The sequence below is a fragment of the Aptenodytes patagonicus genome, chromosome 3 (genome assembly GCF_965638725.1).
Source record: "Aptenodytes patagonicus chromosome 3, bAptPat1.pri.cur, whole genome shotgun sequence".
Taxonomy (NCBI): domain Eukaryota; kingdom Metazoa; phylum Chordata; class Aves; order Sphenisciformes; family Spheniscidae; genus Aptenodytes; species Aptenodytes patagonicus.
In genome coordinates, this window is record NC_134951.1 from 11,583,017 (window position 1) to 11,603,250 (window position 20,234).

General features: G+C 47.2%; 1 protein-coding gene across 1 annotated transcript; it reads left to right on the forward strand.

Annotated features, from left to right (window-relative positions):
• The first annotated feature begins 404 nt into the window (after nt 1–404).
• Nucleotides 405–2,403, forward strand: LOC143158960 (ras-like GTP-binding protein RHO). The gene is made up of 2 exons (XM_076335426.1): nt 405–1,043; nt 1,851–2,403. Exon 1 carries the CDS (start codon nt 405–407, stop codon nt 996–998), a length of 594 nt encoding a protein of 197 aa, XP_076191541.1. The 3' UTR covers nt 999–1,043; nt 1,851–2,403.
• The last annotated feature ends 17,831 nt before the right edge of the window (nt 2,404–20,234 follow it).

The following is a 20,234-nucleotide window of genomic DNA, read 5'->3' on the forward strand; positions in this document are numbered from 1 at the left end:
TCTCACTCACAAAATTAAGTCATTCAATCTAGAAAATGAAATCTGTTACGGACTGAACACTGACCATAAACAATGTCTGAGATGATAAAACAGAAATATAGGGCACAGCAGGAATCTTGGTTACATCCAGACTTGGTTTATACCTTCATTTTTTGATCTATAATAATAGTCAAGAGCAAGGTATTTACAATTTCAGAAGATTCTGATACCAGAGAAATTAAAAGGGGAAAAAAATAGGGAATGGAGGTAAGACAGGAGTATGGAGAGAAAAAAAAGAGATAAGGGGAAGAATTCCAAACTAATGGGATTTCTCTCCTCTTCTCCTTCTACCCTCCACAAAAGCTAAAAAAAAAAAGCCCAGCATGGGAATAATCCATTTTGTACATCATCTTTGTTTTCAAGGGATGGCTGCTCTTAGGAGAAAGCTAACTGTAGTCGGAGATGACCAATGTGGTAAGACATGCCTCCTCTTTGCTCTGCAGCACAAACAGCTTCCTGAGTCCTACGAGCCAACTCTGTTTGACACTTACACCACTGACACAGAGATAGATGGGAAGGAGATGAAACTAATTCTCTTCGATGTGGCAGGGAAGAATGAATTCAGTTACCGAAATCTCCGCTCAGTGTTCTGCAAGGACACTGACGTTATTTTAATGTGCTTCTCTGTGGACAGGCCCGACTCACAGCAAAACATCCTTGATTTTTGGGTTCCAGAAATCAAACTGTTCTGCCCCACAGTACCTATTATTCTGGTGGCTACCAAGATAGAACTAAAGGGTGATGAAGGTATTAAGAAGAAACTAACTACTCCAGGCAACGAGCTGATTAACACTACAGAAGGAGAAGTTTTAGCTGCCAGCATTGGGGCATATGCTTACCTGGAGTGTTCTGCCAAGACAAAAGAAGGTGTTGATACAGCCCTGGACATTATTAGTCAATGTGCATTAAATGAGAAAACAAGGAGAAAGAGGCACTACAGGCACTGCCAAATTTTGTAAGAGGCATGAACATTATTTTGTTGTTGGATTTCATGATGTGGAAAGGTAAGTTGATGTCTTTGTTGCTGTTGTGTGGGTGCTATAAGGGCTGCTTTTATGTTATAGGAGGAAAAAAATCCCTTATGTTTGCAAAGTGTCACACTTGAAAAGTTGGATTGGTTTCCTTCTCCACCTCCAAAACAGGCTGAAGGCACTATTCCAGATTCGAGTTGAGTACTGGTCTTGAGAAATGGAAATGATCAAGCTACATACAGTGGTCCACAGAGGTTTTTTGGTCAAGGAAGATACACACAGATTAGGACAGGAACCTAAAACAGAACTACTGGGACAAGCACAAGAACATGTTGTTCAGTGAACTTAATTCCCTCTTCCTGGTTGCAAGGCTGGGTGGCAAGCAGCTGTGCTGACAAGGTTTCCTAGTATGCACTGCCTTCTATACGCTTCCTTGAAGGATGTCCTTGGGGAAGGGTGTCACCACACACACGCACACACGCACACGTATCTAGTAGTCTGCTGTGCTAATAGCAGTGGGTTTCTGACTGGCAGAACAGGTCTGACTTTCTCTAGGATTCATTTGTAGAGCTGGCCTGGGCATGGTTCCATAAATGCATCAGGAATGCAATGTATAGCATAGGGTACAATGAAGGCAGTGCTATCTCCACCTCTTCTTCAGGCACAGGTAAATAAACTGGGGTAAAACAGCCTGGCTCCGGAGTAGGATAATCCAGTTCTTGATAGAATTCCTACCTTAAAAGGAGAGAAGTAAAAAGTCCAGACTTCAGTTTCTAAACCTCTGTGTCCTCATGGTCTGAATGTATCTTAAATCTTTCTGTCTTTCCTTAACACTTGCAGGCAGAAGACATGAAGTAAAGGGAATGCCAACAACCATGCTCTCAGCTTTGCGAGTCATTAACAATCTGGAAAGAGACTGAGACATGCTGCCAACCTAAGCAGAAAATCTCAGAGAGGCACAGAGATGGATCAAAATGGAAAGACTTGGGGTGCATCTCCATACTCCCCCCTTCTCTGAAGCACTGATTGCTGGAAGCCCAAGGAACTGAGTTATGGACTGACATTAAAGGTGCAAGTCTGGGAGCAGGCAAATAATGTGACTGCAGGATTTGAAGGCACGTGCCGTAACACAGTAAGTGGACAGAGAAACATTTTAAGGTAAACCCCTTCTAATCCTGAAGTAAAGGTACAGGGCTAACTGAGCATAACTGTCATGAACTAGGAGAACATGGAAGTCTATCACTTTTTTTTGCTGCCTGCCTTGGTGGTGGTTTCATCACTCTGGCAGCTTGGTTACAGTTTCCCGGGGGAAACAAAATGAGAGTAAACACAAATTTTTAAACTGATTATGCCACCTGGAGCCATACACTTAGCAAACTAGCTTTTCCAGGTGAGAAGCCTAGTAAATACACACTTAAAATTTTTTCTTACCCATTCTTCCCACCGGTATTTGTCTATTGATGGTACCATGGACAGAAATACTGGGGTTGGCCAAGCATTTATTATTGGATGAGTTGCTGGTTTCCTTCTGCATCACTTTTTAGTAGCAGTTTTGAAGTCCACAATCACACTGTGTCATAATAACAAATGCTTCAAGGATGACGCTTTACATTTCCAAAAGTACCTTTCTTCCAAGAATCTCTGAGCACTTTTCAACATGAATTACCAACCCACCTCTTGGTAATAAGTAGGTGTTATTTCTATTTTCAAAACTGAGAAACTTAAACTGCTGCCTAAAGTAACTGTGAACCATCTACTTCTTGGAGCTTTCTTTTTCTTGACTTGTTTTCCATGTCCTTTCCCTTTTCCCTCCTGGACCATTCTTAACCTCAATTTCCTCTCCTCTCTGTCTATAATAATCCCCTCGATGCAACGCGATATTGTACCCAAACTTTAAAACTCTTCTTTCCATGCAACTTGGATGTGAGTGTGTGCTGTGCATAAGTGCTCTCTTGATTCAGGTAATGACATACATTAGTGCATTTCAAAGAGCTGTATATATGTAGATAGGTTTAAATTGTTATTTCCATTTTATATGTGTATGTGTGGGTGGGGAGGATTAGACTGCAGATAAGTTAAAGAACACAGGTGTTTCAGGTGCCTCTGATGTGGGGTATTGAATTGGAGAGAGGCAGTTCTGCAAAGATGCTAAGCGCTTACTGCTCCCACTACTTGGAAAGTTCAGACCACATCGGCGAATCTGAGCTTACACTGCTCGTTGCTCAGTAGGACACTGGTCAGCATATTGATTGGCGTCTGTTTTCAGTCTAAATAAACAAGTATTTTCCTCCAGAAGGGTGCTTTGTTCAAGATAAGGGTAACTGGTTTCACTCCCAGTATTCACTTTACGTATCTCTGAATTAAACTTTTGTTACACTGATCTTAGTTTTTATTTCTTAACATTAACCTTTTTATTGTTTTTTGTGTGAAATAAAATTTGGCAATCTGTTTCCACTGTATACTCCTCTGCAACTGGAAAAGAGAAATCCGTGGGAGATTCTTCATCATCCTTTTGCTAAAGCTGTATAAATTCTCTTTTTGCCACTTTTGTCAAAAAATCCAAATGCTCTTCCTCTTTATCTGTCTCAGAGCACTTTTGCAAGAGCAGGCTACTATGTGGCTGTTCAAGAAATCCGTTGGACAGTTGTCCATATTTTAGGGCATCTGGCTCCCATGAGAAATCCACAGACTGGATAGTTTCCTTTTTTTGTATTTTAACATTGGCCTGTGATTCAGAAAGAAGGGGACATAGCCCAGTAGTCAGGATATTAGCCCAAGACATATGTATCTGGGGTTGCTTCTCTATTCCACCGCAAGCTACGGTCTGTCCGACCGTACAGGAGAGGCTGTGCACGTCTGCACTGAAAAGTAGCTGGACGGAAGCAGTCCCCCCCAGAGCAGTATGGAGCTCGACAGGTGGTAGTTCATCCTTCCCATTTAAGATTGTGTCTTCTGCAGCGCACATACACCCTCTAGCTGATGTTAGGCTTCCTACCCCAGGCCTGCTGGGGCGGTGGTTGTACTCATGCATATGAAGAGCTCGGATACGAGCCGTGGGAGAGCTAGAAAGTCTGTATGAGACTGACGCTGGGATGCCCATATCTTAAACCTGGAACAAAAATCAATAGTGATGAATCTGTATAGAAGCAAACTGCCAGCAGTCAATATCCAGGCTAGACTTGAGCCAGAAGTGCTATCCTCTAATGCAAGTCTTTCTTCCAGTGTTGGAGGGGAGAGGGGGGAAGAAGGAGAGGAAGAGGGAGAGGAAGAGGGAGAGGGAAAGGGAGAAGAAGAGGAAAGGAAAATCACAAACTGTTTTATTAACCATTTTTTTTACTTTTGTGAATTTAAATATTAAATATGACTTTTTATTAAGGAAAGTAAAAAGCGAAGGAAAGAAGTACTATGAGAGAGAACATGGAAATTGACTGAACATTCACGTATCATTCAACAGGGCCATTTCTAAGATGAAATACCCTGTTTACTCCCCACCACAGCAGTTTAAGACAGATGGCCAACTGAAACAGCAGGGGAATTTATACTATATTAGGTGAATATGATGATACGCATTGCAATTAAATAAGAGCTTCTTTGCGATTTCAGTGAAGCAAATATGCAAAAAATTGATATTGATGTCTTTCAGTAGAAGGAAGGAAGGAAGGAAGGAAGGAAGGAAGGAAGGAAGGAAGGAAGGAAGGAAGGAAGGAAGGAAGGAAGGGAAGGAAGGAAGAAAGGAAGAAAGGAAGAGAAAGAAAGAAAGAAAGAAAATCAGTACATAGGAGTAATAAAGCAATATGTGAGAGCAATTTTCCATTTTCAGTGCAAAGATAGTTTATGTATTTCATGCAGTAGTGTTGTAGTAGCCTGTCTGCCTAAGAACGTCATCAAGACAAGGTTTGTAGACAAGCTGACTTTGTCGGGGAAAAAACAGACAAGCTCTTGGACACTCATGTCTTCAAACACCTCCTCCAGATCTCGTCTGATAAAGGACCTGACTTCTCCCTATAAAGCTCTACATATTGTGATAAGCCATGAAAGCGATGACAATCTAGAATGTGTTTTGTATAGAGATTTACGCAGAACCTGTAAGCTTCAGTAACATCTACGAAGTGACATATCAGTAGTGCTTTAGCAAAAACATACCTGCACAGCACACAGTACAGGGCTTTGGAAAGAAGAGAAGTTTGAAACTAAAAAAAGCCCCAAGTATTATTTCCTTTTCATTGCCTGTGTCGGGGATGGCGTGGAGAGAGGGTAACACATCTTGCTTAGCAAGACCATTCTCCATTTTGTATTAGTTTCCTGTGTAAATGTCTCCCTAGTGGACAATCTATCAGTCTACCTACTAATTCATCTGGTTACTCAAAATTATCATCAGACAGGAAGCACGCTATATTTTATGAAAATAGATTCTCCTAGGCTTTTATCTCAGTTTTCTTCATAATATCTTACCACTTAATCAAATTCATTTTCTGAAATGTACTGCATCTGTTTTAAATAATTCATTAGCTTAGAGTGTATCTCCGTAATCACTCGGAGAACGACAAACTGATACAAGAGCCTGTAATTTGTTATTACGTTTTGATGGAAATAAGGGGCTGGGTCACAGTATTCCTCCACAGCAGCTCAGAGTAGCATATGAAAAGGCAGAAGGACTGCAACTTTATTTGCCAAAACTAAATTTTAGGTGTCCTTAAGGCCTTGAAAGCCTCTTTGTTCAGGTTCATCTCTGCTAGTGGGCATGTCCATCATTGAAACTACCTCCACACTGCTGGTGTGTTCACATTTCAATCTGCTCAGTTCCCAAACACATGCTTTATGCCAGCTACCTCCTGTGTCAGGGTGAGACAGCTTTTGGGGGGGACTTTTCTCAGCACATCCCTTGGGCTGTGCCTGTTGAGGAGACAGACTGGTAGAGGAACATCCGATTCATGAATCACACCAATGACTGGTTTCTGAGCAGTTTGATGCCATTGGGAGCAACTTTGCCAGCTCAGGTGTGTCTGAACCAAGCAGTGTTGCAAGGTGGCTGTGCCTAGGTGCTGGGAGCGAGGGATTTATCTGCCTGTCATCATCCAACTTTGGTTGAGAGGGAGTTTTCAATCTTGAAGGCATTAAAAAGAGCAATCCTCTCCCTTACAGTCCTTTTGCTCAGGCAGTAGGATAGTCTTTGCAGAGGCTATCCTTGGCTCAAACCCAACTGCTAGCCCAAGTGAACAGGCCATTGTCACAGGCTGCTGAATCCAGTGGCCCGGTAGAGGCAAGGCTGCCGCAGCTCCCTGCCCCCAGGTCCAGCTGGCAGTGGGGCTAAGCATGTATTCCCAGTAGGCACATGAGCACAAACACACGTATTCAACACATATCTACATATATACATGGCCAGCAACACAGAAATGCTCAACACGCACAAACACAAACAGCACCAAGGGTCTCATCCTGTTCTGCTCTCTGGCTGATCAGGATAAAAGCCCATTAGTGAAATATATATATATATTTATACAGACATATATACAACGTGGATCCCTCTAGCCACTGGCCCGAGACACTCAGCCTACACAGGAGCCGGCCTCTGAATCCTCTCATATCCAGTTGGCTTTTGCTCAAACACACAGAAACAGGTCTCTCAGCTGACTTCCAGATCCCACGATCTCCCCAGTAGCTGGCCAGGACCTCCTGGTCCCTCCAGTAGCCAATGCACAGACCTCTGGTGCCTTCAGCATCCAGCCCAGGCTTATGGTTGCTTCGACACCTGGATCCCAAAGCCTCTTATCCTACTCACCAGCTAGTTTGGCTTGACATTCACCAGTGATCACGCACTGACACACGCACCCACCAACACACACGCACTCCAGTCTCCCCACTTGCTGGCACTGCCAGCACATGGCCCCTGTGACATATGGCCTGATCCCAATTGCTGGCACCCAGACCCCCAAACGCACACGTGCACGCAGAGTAGAGTCCCTCACCCAGGAAAAGTATCTGAAATGGAGTTCAGTGAGAAGACGGACCCTGCTGACCAGGCACGGGGCATGGCCAGACAGACATACAACCAGCCAACTCTTTACGTGCTACTGGCCCCTTTTATCCCCTTATCACTCTGTTTTCTCACGCTTGTTCCTCCCCAAACCACCCAGATCCCTCCCTTTGCCCACCCTTCGTTCCCCTCTAAACATGCCATAGTAAGTGCTGTGCAATCTCAAGATGCTCCTCCAAAATGTGTGCCGCACCCCCGAGGCAGTAACTTACCCGCCTCGGTCTGTAAGAGCTTTTCCCCTTAGCTCAGGGTGCTGGGTGTCCCCCTGGACCCTGGGCTGAAGCTCCCCTGGGACAGTCCTGGGAGGGGCTGCGTTGGGGCTTATATTGCCAACCACGTTATTGGGGTTCTTCCCCCCACCCTGCCTCTGTGCTCCTTCGTGTTTGTGGGGTGAGGCTTTAGTCACACTCCCCGGCCACCATGGGAAGACACTTTTGGGTTTGCCTGCTGCTGCCTGGCCCGCAGGCTCTGCCCATCGTTGACCGCTGTTTGTCACCACTTACCCCTGGAAGGAGATGAAATGTGGCTGTGTTTAAGGCCTTTGGCAGGGTAAGTCTAAATAAATATTTATCAGCAGCCAAATGTAGAAGAGAGAGCTAATAAAAATGCATCATTTGGAAGGCTCCCTGTCCATCAGTTTTCTGCAGGAAGGTAAATTTAAATTAATGTTGGACTAAAGCACCGCTTTGCTATTAAAAATGATGAATGGGTCCAGGTACATTTCCAGTGACCTGCTGTAAACATAGTATATGCTGCAGAAGTAGTAAATTGCCAGCAGATAACAGTGCTCTGAAATACGATGGAGGCAGCTCAGACTTTTGCTTCTCTTCATCCCAGTCTCATTGGAAAGGTCACACTATCTTCTTCCCCAGCTGGAGCTCAAGGCCCACAGGACTCGGTCAGCCCCTGCCACAGTTGTTAGAGCATCACCATGCTCCCCTTCGCTGAGCCAATGCTTCAGCCTTGAGCAGGGGCCACAGGCGGAAAGCTGAGGGCTCGGGAATGAGCAGCATCCAACATCTCGAAACCAAACTTGTTATTTTCCTCTGCTGCTACCCAGACAGCTGGATTCCCATCACAAGACGGAGTTGGCTTTATAATTAGACAGATACGGAGAAGTCTTGTAACACGTATCAGGCTTTTTTGACACAATTCCGTGACGATAGCCATATTGATCAAGAAATGAGATTGCAAACTCAGCATCATCTTTTTGTTATGTGTTTGTATAGTGCCTAACACGAGGGCCTGAACCACCCCAGGGGAGAGGCAGGAGCTCCTAGTGGTGGCAGGGTCTCATGAGGTCCCTTGCTGCTGTCTGGCCACAACCCAAATGCTTTAAGGCAAGAGCAAACCATCATGTCTGGTAAACTCTGCTAACCAGAGATCTTCCCAGATTCTCAATCTGTCAAGAAAAGAGGTTAATACAGTGCCAGCACCACAGTTGCTTCTCTACATGGTCATACACCCAAACTGAAAGACCCCTGGGGAGGGGAAGAGCCCAGGGTTAGCCTTACTCACTGTGACTCATCGGGAAGCCGTCCACCCAGTGCAGGACCCGATCCTGGCACTCAGTCTGCTGCCCTAAGTCAGTTACAAATTAATGTTAAACATAAATGGTATTTATCTCTAATTAATTATTAAGGCAGTGTGTAATAGCACTCAAGAAAGATCATATTGGTATGTGTCTGGATGCAACACAGCCCTTCCTAAATCACGCTGAAAGCTGATTTCCCTCCTGCTATACAGCAGATTACTTCAGGCTCGATGCTGGTACATAAGGAGAAAATTTGTTACCCTTCTGGAAAATCAATAGGCTCTTGGCAAACTGGGTTCAGTGCTGTTAATCATCTTGATGGCACCATCTGCCTACGTACCAAAGTACAGCAGGAGAACGACCCCACCACCCGTCAGAGGGCTCTGCCATGGGCAGCTGCACAGGGACCCACTCAGTGGCTGCAAAGCTCTGGCACAGCCGGGCTTGCACCGCTTACTGCTGCTGAAATGCTTCCAAGCCCAGCTGAAATTGCAGGAGGATCAGGGACTGTGAGTTCAGAGCTCGTCAGAGACTCTGCGACATCCCCACTGGGACTTCTGCTCCATGGACGGGGACAGTGGCTGCCCAAAAGGCGGCTGAATGCTCAGAGGAAAAGCGGAAGAGTCAAAAATGCTGCAAAAATCCAGCTGCCTGAGGCATCGCTGCTGGTGCGTGCAGCTCCTCAACACCTCACCAGCATGTGGCGGCCATGAGAAATCCCATGGCAGAGCTCGCTGGCTACGGACCATCGCTTGTTGCCATATGAGGCTCTGGTATGAGGCGTCCCCAGTGAGGCAGGGCCTCCTCCCTCCTAACGGAGCTCAGTGCTTCTCCAGCAGACAAAAGCAAAAAGCTGCAGGAGGACCTTCCCTGCAGGGCCAGGATGGGCTGGAGAGGCTGGGGCCGAACCCCAGGGAGGGATGAAACTGGTGACACGCTGTAGCATGAGCAAAAGAGCACTGGCCGGGCTTACAGTGGGCATAGCTGCGGCAGAAGTTCTGGCTGCTGCCTCTGGAGATGTGTTCGAGAGCAGCTGCTGCCGGCTGCTGGGATGGGGAAAGGACCCTCACACCAAAGCATGTGGCCTCCACATCCTGTCTGCTGGGTCTCTGCCTTCCCCCAGCACCGGCTGGCATCAGGCGGGACCTGCAGAAAGCCAGGCTGACTCCAGCGAGCTGGGGGGAAACGGGCAGGAGCAAACAGCGGTGCCTGGCTTACTCCCACTCAGTATTAATCAGCACTTTTCTGAATCACAGACATGGCTTTGTCTGTGGGATATCAGCTATGAGATTCAGAAATTAATTCAGGTTGGGAGCTTTGGATGACTCAGACTGCTATGAAAACACCCCGGGGCAGAAATGAGATGTAGGGCAAATTCACCCTAGGGGTATCTCTCAATGGACTTTAACTGAGGATAAATTTAATTTGCAGAACTGAAGAATATTTTATTTACTCTTTCTAAGTAGCATTTTAAATGGAAATATTCAAATAGACAGTCAAGAGGCTCTTAATGGGTTGCATTTGTTGAAAGAGAGTTTGATTTAAATTCCTCAACCTCAGAGTCCCAGGCATATTTTTTTTCCCCCGAGTGAATTATCTGCTGAATTCCTCTATTGCACTAATGTATGAAAATCTGAATTTACCAAATAAACAGACAAGATGACACAGCGCTGATATTAGGTTGCCCGCAACCCACCCAGTGATCCTGCTGGAAGATGTCTGGAAGTCTCAATGGAAAAGCAGGATGCAGTCATATGTGCTTTTAGGAGTTTGTAAAGATGAGCTCTTTCTCATGCATCACTGGGCTCCCAAAGATGGGTCTAAGTTATAACAGCCCTTAGTGTTCCTTTAACTCTGCTGCCAAATGTCTGCCTGGGAGAAAAAAATACATTTTCGTAGTTGGAAAAATATTGAGGCAAAGGATTTGAAATGCTGAGCCACGTGGACTCCTGCCTTAGTGCTCTCAGTGCAGCAATACTTCATTTCAATCAATAAATGTTTCATCATCATTTCTGGCGCAGGGTACGGATGCTGTAAGGAGCCCAGGCTCAATTATTGGCTCCACTCTCCATTCTTTGTGTGCTTTAAAGCAGCATTTCAGGTCAATGCAGCAGGACTTCAGTGCCCTGTTGTCTTCACGACAGGCAGGCTGTGTGCTGGGGACTCCCAAGGAAGAATCATAGAATCACAGAATCAAAGAATAGTTTGGGTTGGATGGAACCTCTAAAGGTCATCTAGTCCAACCCTCCTGCCTTGGGCAGGGACATCTTCAACTAGGTCAGGTTGCTCAGAGCCCCGTCCAACCTGACCTGGACTGTTTCCAGGGATGGGGCATCCACCACCTCTCTGGGCAACCTGTGCCAGTGTTTCACCGCCCTCAGCATAAAAAATTTCTTCCTTATATCTAGTCTCAATCTACCCCACTTCAGTTTAAAGCCATTCCCCCTTGTCCTGTTGCAACAGGCCCTGCTGAAAATTTTGTCCCCATCTTTCTTAAAAGCCCCCTTTAAGTATTGAGAGGCTGCAATAAGGTGTCCTTGAAGCCTTCTCTTCTCTAGGCTGAACAACCCCAACTCTCCCAGCCTTTCCTCACAGGAGAGGTGTTCCATCCCCCTGATCATTTTTGTGACCCTCCTCTGGACCCGCTCCAACAGGTCCGTGTCTTTCTTATGCTGAAGGCTCCAGAGCTGGACGCAGGACTCCAGGTGGGGTCTCAGCAGAGCAGAGTAGAGGGGCAGAATCACCTCCCTCGACCTGCTGGCCACGCGTCTTTTGAAGCAGCCCAGGATACGGTTGGCTTTCTGAAGTGGGGTGAGGGGCTGGCGGGGGGTCCAGGGCAGCTCAGGGTGCCTGAGAGGATCAGACCTCTGCTCCCTGGGCATGGGGGACAGACAGGCAGCAGGCTACGGCAATGGAGGGGAGCAGGCAGTATTTTGGCTATACTTTCTCCCCCTGTGAAGCCAATGCTGATGGCCGGGAGCTGGAGGGAAGCCAGGTGGTCGTACGTCACGAGAGAAACCCCGACAGCAAAATCTGGGGAAAGATCTGGGAAAATTCCTTCCGAAAGAAAAGCCTCCACATCTGGATCCCATTTGCTCTCTGCTGTCTCTGGCGATACATCAGACTGTTCGAAAGCTCCCCCAACCCACCCAGCCAGTGAGAGACAGGGAGCTGGATCTGGCTGCATTTTCATAGACTAAAGTCTGGGCTGGGACCAGGGGCTGAAACTCACTTGGGGGAAGAAGTTCAGAGACCCGTGTGTCCCTCAGAGGGAGCTGCGCTGGCCTTCGGGAGAAGCTCAGCAGCAAGTGAGGGGCAGTTTGGCCATGCCTGCCCCCCAAATGGCAGTGCTGCAACAGAGGGGTGGCTTTAAGGCTTTGTGATTAGAATTATGCAGGTTTTATATCAGGTTTGATTTTCTTGCACTACTGATGGATGTGCCTGTTCCTCCCCTACACCCCCCAGCCAGGGATAACGCAGCGCGTGGCTGCGCCGGGGGAACCAGACTGCGTGGCAGAAAGGACAACACAAACCTTCAGGTCAGACTCCTGCAGGAAACCAAGGGACGTGCGATGTTCCCGCTGCTCAGCGGAGAAGTACGAACTGAGCCTACATGGGGTCCGTTGCAGTGCCAAGCGCAGGGCTCTCTGTGGCTGCACAGGGAGCACTTGAGGGACAGTGACATCCTCCCACTGAGAAGTGACAGAACGGCTCAGGTCACCTAAGCACACCCCCACACTCAGCACCCATCCCTGGCAGCCTCCACCATCCACCTGGGCCTCCCCCTCCCCATAGCAAACAGGGCTATGGGGAGGGGGAAGAGGAGGGGCCAGGAGGCCCACCTGGACCTCCCCAGGGGACCTCTTCAGTGTCATGGTGGAGAGAAGAAGTGAGATTTCCACCCCTGAAGCAGCGGATCACTCCAGTGCCGGTCCAGGACAGTCTGCTCCCTGTCTCATCGCTTTGGGGACTACAGGAACTTTGGGGCACAACTCCCATCACGGTGCCTGACTTCACACAGGGGCTCCAGCCTCAAGTACCATCTCTAGCTACTGCTTGCCAAGCACATAAGAAATCATATTAAATACCGCAATGCTGGGTGGGAAAATGTCTATTTTCTTTGGTTCATAATATGAAGATGCAAAAGACTACATCTCATTTGTACACTGAGTTAATCTTCGCCCTTTCCTCCACCCCTTCACCTTGGTTTCCACCAAATCCTTTTTCTCCTTCTATTTGGGAGCTCCAAAACTGAGCCCTCCCCAGCCAATGGCATTGTAGGCTGGAGTTGTCCCTGCTTCGACAAACTTCTGGCTCTTCCACCTCCTGGTCTGTCTCTCCCGGTGACTCCAAAAAGCCATCCAGATTCACCCCCCTGCTCTGTTCTCATTTCTCCCTTCTTCTCCTGACTGTTTCTTTGGGCCATGCATTCACCGCCAGGCAAAATCCCCGTGGTTTGGGGGGAATTTGACAGAACCCAAGTCTAAGCCAAAGCCACCCACACAAAATGCTGGGATAGTGTCCTGCGCGGCATGGATCCTCCCATGGAAAGGATCCTCAAAGTCATGGGGGCAACATGGGTCCCAGGGCAGTGGCTTGAGAGAAGCCAGATAACTCATTGTAACCCTGGAGAATTCACTGCTCAGAGTAGTAACAAAGAAACAGCGTCATTACCAGGTCAAAGTAACCTGCTAATATTCAAAGTGCTTTTAGCAAATTAATTAGCTATAGCTAATGCCTTTCATGGCTGGCTCACCACATCTGCCTGGGACATTTTCAGAGCAGACAGCCAAAGTTTTTGCCCTTTCTGCACTTTCTTTTCTATGTCCTCTTACAAAAGAAAGCAGGTATATTGTTTTTACATGTATTCTTTGCTTTGCAAGCTTTATGATGTGGGTTACATATCTCCATTTCTGCTTGAAGCTGTACCAATACAAGACATCTCTGTGGCTGCTGACATGTCATGAGCATGGATCCAGGTATTCCCTACAGGAGGGGCAGGGGAGGGAGATACATCCTTGTGGACAAGCCGAGCAGGTGGACTGATAACTCTGTTTTTCTTCTGCCCCAGGAGGAGCACGCTCCCCCGCTGTCCTACCTGAGGGAATGCTGGAAAGGGAAAACTGAGTTTGTTTGCCAGTTCCACCTCTTCTAAGAAAACGCTCCTGGAGGAAACACTGTCCACAAAGCATTTCCATGGGTCACGTTTTGCAGGTGTGATCCAAAGCGCATTGAATTGCACAGTAATTGGGGCTCTAGGACGTAAACTGCATCCACTGAAAACACAAGCGTGTTTCTTCTGCACAGTTCAGGCATTGTATGGTGCAGTTATGCTGAGATGGTCTCTGGCAAAAGGTTTCATTTTTGAGGGGGCTTCTGCATATGTACAGCACCTAGCAAAATGCAGGTCCTAATTCATAGCTACAGCTTCTCTGTTATGGACCAACCCATCATAAATAAATGCTAACTTTTTTTCACCAAAGCACCGAACTATGGAAAATTTGCATCTAATTGACCCTTTGCCATTATCCCATGTGTTTATCTGTTTGCACTCACCTTGGACAGTGAAATGAAAAAGTCACATTTACTTTGTGCTGTTACACAACTTGAGTCTTGAGTTTTACCCTGTGGGTTTCCAGCAAGCCCTGAGCTCGGCTGGGCAGGGTCCTGCGTGCTCTGGGAGGCGGCTCCTGCTTCCCAAACAGCTTTGATCTCAAGACAAGGGAAAGAGACGGGTTTTTAAAATGCACTACAAAAGTACCTCTGGGGGTATCCAGCTCCAGCGTGAAAGCATTTCATCTGGATTTCCAACATGGCAGGGGAATGGTTATGTTTTGAATACAGCCATGAATAATTCAGTTTTCATGAATCTGCCTGACTTCATAAGGACTTGTGCTGATTTAAGCCGGATAAGCTGTCTTCCTTTCTAACCACTACTGCTTTAAGCAAAAAAGCAATGGCCCTTAGGAGAATCCCCTGTCCTGGCGCAGGGGGAGATTGCTGCAGGGCAATAGTTGCAGCCCAAGAGAAGTCTCCCCAGTGCTGTTCACCGGGCGGCTCTGGTGGGTGCTCGATCGTGGGTGCCTGGGGTACTGCTGCGGCGGCAGATGGGTGCAGGGACCAGGAGGCTACTGCTGAGGAGGGCAGGACTTGTTCCCTCTCCCCATCTCGCTTCCAGCCACAGGATCCCCCCTGTCCCTCGCACCAGAGCTGGCATTTGTCTGAGCACGAGCTAAGCTGATTGACCTCATTCACCTGCACCCAAAATGAGCTTTTCTGCTATTTCAGTGAGTCGAACTGTACCATGGTACCACATGGCAGGCTCTGGGTAAGCAGGGGGCTGCACGCTGGCTGCCTATGGCTGCACCATGAAACAACTCCCTTGGCATGAGAGCTAATCCCTTCCTCGGCCTCTTCTGCACACCCGAGTGCAGCTTTGCTGTTTGTCCTGCTTCGCCGTCTGCCGCAGGCGCAGGGGAGAGGCTGATGCTACCGAGCTCTTCATCAGATGGCTGCCACCGCCATCTGCCGGCACCTATTTCCTCTGCAAAATCATCTCCACAGCCTGGAGCTGCCAGACTGACGCCCTCAGCTCCAACAGCTACCTGTGGGCAGTGGGATCCTCACCCACGCCTTGGGGGACAACAGCACGGGGGACGTGCACACCCACGTGTCTGAGCTGATGAAGCCGAGGTTTGAGCTGAGGTTTCAGCCCAAGGCTGTGCAATGCCCACCCTGCCCACCTCCCTTCCCTTTCAGCCTCACCTGTACAGTGGGTATTCCCAATCACCGGACCCCTGCCCTTAGCCCATGTTCAGGTCTCCTGAGAAAGGTGTTTTGGTGTTGCCTGGGGTGGTCTTTTGCATTGCAAATCTAAGGAATGGTATTTTTTGCACGAAGTAAACTAAATGAGAGTGGAAAAACAGGCAGGGGGTTGCTGGGCAGGTTGGCAGCACAGCCCTCAGGGCAGCAGGAGCAGGAATGCTTGGTGCTAGGGGAGAACAGAGTGAGACAACCCGCTGGGAAGTTGGTGAAGGCTGCGGGGGATTTTTTAAGGGCTGTTTCTAACCCCACAGTGGCTTGGAGTCTAGGCAGCACCAAGGGGATGAAAAGTCACCATAAGCTTCCTCACCCACAGTCATGCTTGTGCCTAGTACATGGGGAGCCTGACATGAACCCCCAGCAGGATCTGGTCCAAACTTTTCAGCTCACTCCAAGGGGCACAGCTCTCTGCCTCTCTGCAGGCATAGGGAATCCCAGGGACCCTGATCCTTGGGACATTGTGCAGCATCACCTGGGCAGGTTCAGATGCATGCTCCACATCCAACCTCCTCTGCACTGTCTTGCTGTGCACAAGGCATGGTTCCTGCCTGCAAGGTGCCTTCGCTGCCCACATGGCCCTGATGGACTGGTGTCCATCCAAGGACACTAAATTGGTGGCTCAGCTGGATATGACTTACAGGAGTGGCCCTTCAGCCAGAATGAAACCCTGTGTATTTTCTGCAGGCTCTACACACTTAATATGGAGCATAGGTAAAAGGGGCCTAGGGAGAAAGAAGCATTCTTGGCATCATTTGACCCTCCTGCTTCCTCTTCAGTAAGATGATTTCCTTTTACTTTACAAACATGAATGAACTAAGCTTCACAACAGCCCAGCAAGGCTTAAGTCTCATTAGCCTCCTTTTAAACAGAGTGGGATGCGAGTGGAAAGCTGAGCATGCAGAGTCCTGGAGTAAGGCCACAGCAAAGGGAGGAGGACAGCAGGACCAATACTCTGAAAGATCCCCGGGTCAGGTATGAATCCCTAAATCAGGGAGCAATAGGGCTGTGGTGATGCCCCTTGTGCCAGGGCTCATACTTTCTGCTGAAAATCTGAGTTCATTCTGGAGCCATCTCTTCAGAGGAATCATGACCTGTTGATGAATTATGGCAATCACACACTTAGCAACGGGAAAACACAAAATACTGAACTGTCGCTCTACTTTGTCCATTAATGACACAGATGTGCTGTGGAAAAAATAGATTATGCACTAAAAGATAGGCTCAGAACGCACAAACAGAAAGGAAAGGAATCACTGCTGAACCAACAGCCTTATTCTGGCATTTCTGAACTTCTGGCATGTTTCTTTGCTGCTTAGGTATTGTCCATGTCTGGATTTTACATAGGTAATTCAGACATACAAGCCAAAACTTGCACATATAGGAATTCTCTTTTAGTTTACTTCTCATTTTCCCTTTTCTCAGCTCCCCCATTGCCTGCCATCTCACTGTAGGAAAACTAGGGCATAGTCCATGAAATTAAACAATAAGAATTAATGACCAACCTTTAGAAGAAAAAGATGATCATTTATCTGCCAGACTCTCAAGCCATAGGGTTCACTGCCTCTGAGGACAAATTTGACATGGTAGCTTGATTCTAAAAACAGATGGCCTATTTCACTACCTGTTAGCATCACTGCTAGTTCACAAACCTAAGATCACCTATTTATTGTATGATCCTGGATCTGCATCCTTTTTTGGCAAAAATCATCCCTTCATGAGGAATGAGTCACATACACAAAGACCCTGATGATATTCAACTAACTAGTCAATAAATGATAAGGTGCAAGACATAGATCCCTCTAAACTGCTAGACTGAGTCATCATGATGGGTAGATTTATCACAGCCTATCCAAAGTTTCTAGCACCAACTGTATAAAATAAGGGTTTGCCTTCCACTGAGTCAGCTGAAGCTCTTAGAAGTGTGTACCTTACATAGCGAGCTAAGGCTACATCAGTGACTTGACATCTGGTCAGCAGCTGGTAATAAGTACCACAAGAGTTGAACCTGGGGCCAGTGTTGTTCAGTATCTTCATGGGCAACCTGGACGATGTGACAAAATGTGCTCTCAGCAAATTTGCGGGTGGCACTAAATTAGGTACTAAACAGACATGCCAAACGGTGGAGCTTCGATCCAGAGGCACCTGGAGAAACTTGAGGATTAGGGCAGCAGATGCATCCTGCCGTTCAGCAATGAGAAGCATGAGTCCTGCATCTGGGGTGGAATAATGCCATATGTCAGTACAGGCTGGGAACTGACTGGCTGAAAGGAGCTGGGGTTACACAGTGGCCTACATTAGGAGAAGAATGGTCAGCAGATCAAGGGACATCAGTGTCCCTGTAGACTCGACACATGTGAGGGCACACTTGGAATGTTGCATCCAATTTTCTGACCCCTCCCAAGTTCAAAAGGGAAGCGGAGGAACCGGGGAGGGTCCAGCAGAGAGCTCCCAAGATGGTTAGAGGCCTAGAGCACGTCACCTACATGAAGAAGCTGAGGGACTTGGGCTTGTTGAGTCTGGCAAAAAGAAGGATAAGAGGCAATCTAATAGCAACCTACAGCTCCATGAAGGAGAGTTACAACAATGATGGAGCCAACCTCTTTGGCAGTGGCAGATGATAGAGTGAAGGGCAGCAGCCACAAGCTGTTGCTTGAGAGGTTCAGACTGGACTTTGGGAAAATTTCTTTGTCAGGAGGGCAGTGCAGAGAGATGGTGGGCTCTCCATCCTTGGTGTTTTCCAAGGCATGGTGAGACAGTCACAGGTGACCTAATCTACTGTGGGGAATAGTCCTGCTCCAAGCAGGGAATTGGACTAGAGACCTCCAGAGGTCAGTTCCAACCCACGCTTTAATGGTCTATGATTCCCAGAGTTGGCTGTTTTCATCTCTGAAAACAGAAGCTCTACAATCCTCTCATCGTGATAACCTGGAGAGCAAGTTAGCACTGCTGAGAGGCTCCAGTGAGGCTTTGATTACTCCCTATGTCCTAGGAAAGAGCAGGAGAGACTGAACACCAAGCCCTCTGCACTGACAGTGAACTGATAAGATAAACCCAGCCAATCCAAGCAGGTGAACTGTGTTTCTGTAACAGAGGAAAATTAAAATCATTCGGGATTCTGTTCTGTCTCGCCTGAGGGGAAATTTCTCCTCAACCACAAATGATCACTTGAACTTGGGCATATGGGCAAGGATTATCAGAAAATCAGCAAAGGAGGATTTTCTGTACCCCGTCACAAACTGCACCATCCTTGACTGTCCCCAGGTGTAGCCCATCTCTGATGCTTCTGAGGAAGTCAGCAAAAGACCCAGAATACATTCAGTTTTGTGCACCAAGGTGAAACTCCCAACTGGTGGTTGCAGGTTGCCAGCTGAAGCATGGGATTCAATTATACTCAGGGTCTTGAGGTGAAGTATAGATCTTATGATTACCTTGAGGGCAATGCTGATAGTCCACTTTTCCTCAGAGCCCATGAAGGAAGGGGCTAAAGACAGGTCACAGGGATCTGGAGCTTTGGAGACAGACAGGACCAACATGATCCTACAGTACGACCTGTACACAGAACAGCAGCTATAGAGCTCTGCCCGCCATCACGTTTGTTACTGTGCTGTAGTAATGAATGGTAAGGACACGCTGCCTCTTCCTGACACTTCTATTGCAAATGTCTGACGAAGGGAAGAGAGATTCTGATTTGCATATGCTGGGGTTGAAATAGATAAGCAATCATTTTGAAAAATGAGTGTACGCACATATAAGCACCCACACATGTAGTTAAACCTTCCATCCAAGGAGAGATGAGCCTGATGCTGAATGTTTATGTTCATGCAGTAAAATTTCTATGGAATTGTTTTTCTTGGATGAAAAACAGAAACAACCAAGTCATCTCAATTTTAATGTCCATTTTATTGTAATTATCTTGCCATTCTTGAGCTTTCAGCATCTTGTTTTGGCATTATAAACACCTGTGCTTGCAAACCCCGGGCAACATAAATAAAAAGAACATCTTGTTACAATAATATCTATAGAAAATGAGATTGGTGCAAAATACGATACTTGCAGATTTTCAGCTCCCCTATATCCGTACACAAACCAATAACATATAAAGGCTACTTATCCAAAGTGTTAAGTCTTTTTGTGTTCATTATTATTGTTCATAAGTCACAGGTGCACAGAGAGAAAAGATGGATTACATGATAAGATGCTTGACTGGACCTTGGGAGAAACAGTCGCATTTTCCATACGTATCCTGTGTGACTTTGAGCAAGCCACTTAATCCTTTCATCTTCTCATCATCTATAGTGTACTATACCCATAATATCAAGCAGTGGCAATAACTCCTGTTCCACAAGAATTATGTGCAGACAATACCAACCCTGACTGTACTTAGGTATGCAAGGGTAGGTGGCTAAAGCCACAAATATTGTGCATGTCTAACCTTTAAATAACCCTTTAAATTCCCACTTTTTGGATATGGACTGTAGATCTTCAAAAGAGCACAGTCCCATGTGGTAGGCTTCTGTCGTGGTTTAACCCCAGGCAGCAACTCAGCCCCACACAGCCGCTCGCTCACTCCCCTCTGGTGGGATGGGGGAGAGAATCGGAAGAGTAAAAGTGAGAAAACTCGTGGGTTGAGATAAAGACAGTTTGACAGGGAAAGCAAAAGCCGTGCACACAAGCAAAGCAAAACAAGGAATTCATTCACTCCTTCCCATCAGCAGGCAGGTGTTCAGCCATCTCCAGGAAAGCAGGGCTCCATCACGCCTAAAGGTGACTTGGGAAGACAAACGCCATCACTCCAAACGTCCCCCCTTCCCTCTTCTTCCCCCAGCTTTATATA

Coding starts and splice junctions, on each gene's coding strand:
- LOC143158960 (XM_076335426.1), top strand. CDS start 405: ATGGCTGCTCTTAGGAGAAAGCTAACTGTAGTCGGAGATGACCAATGT.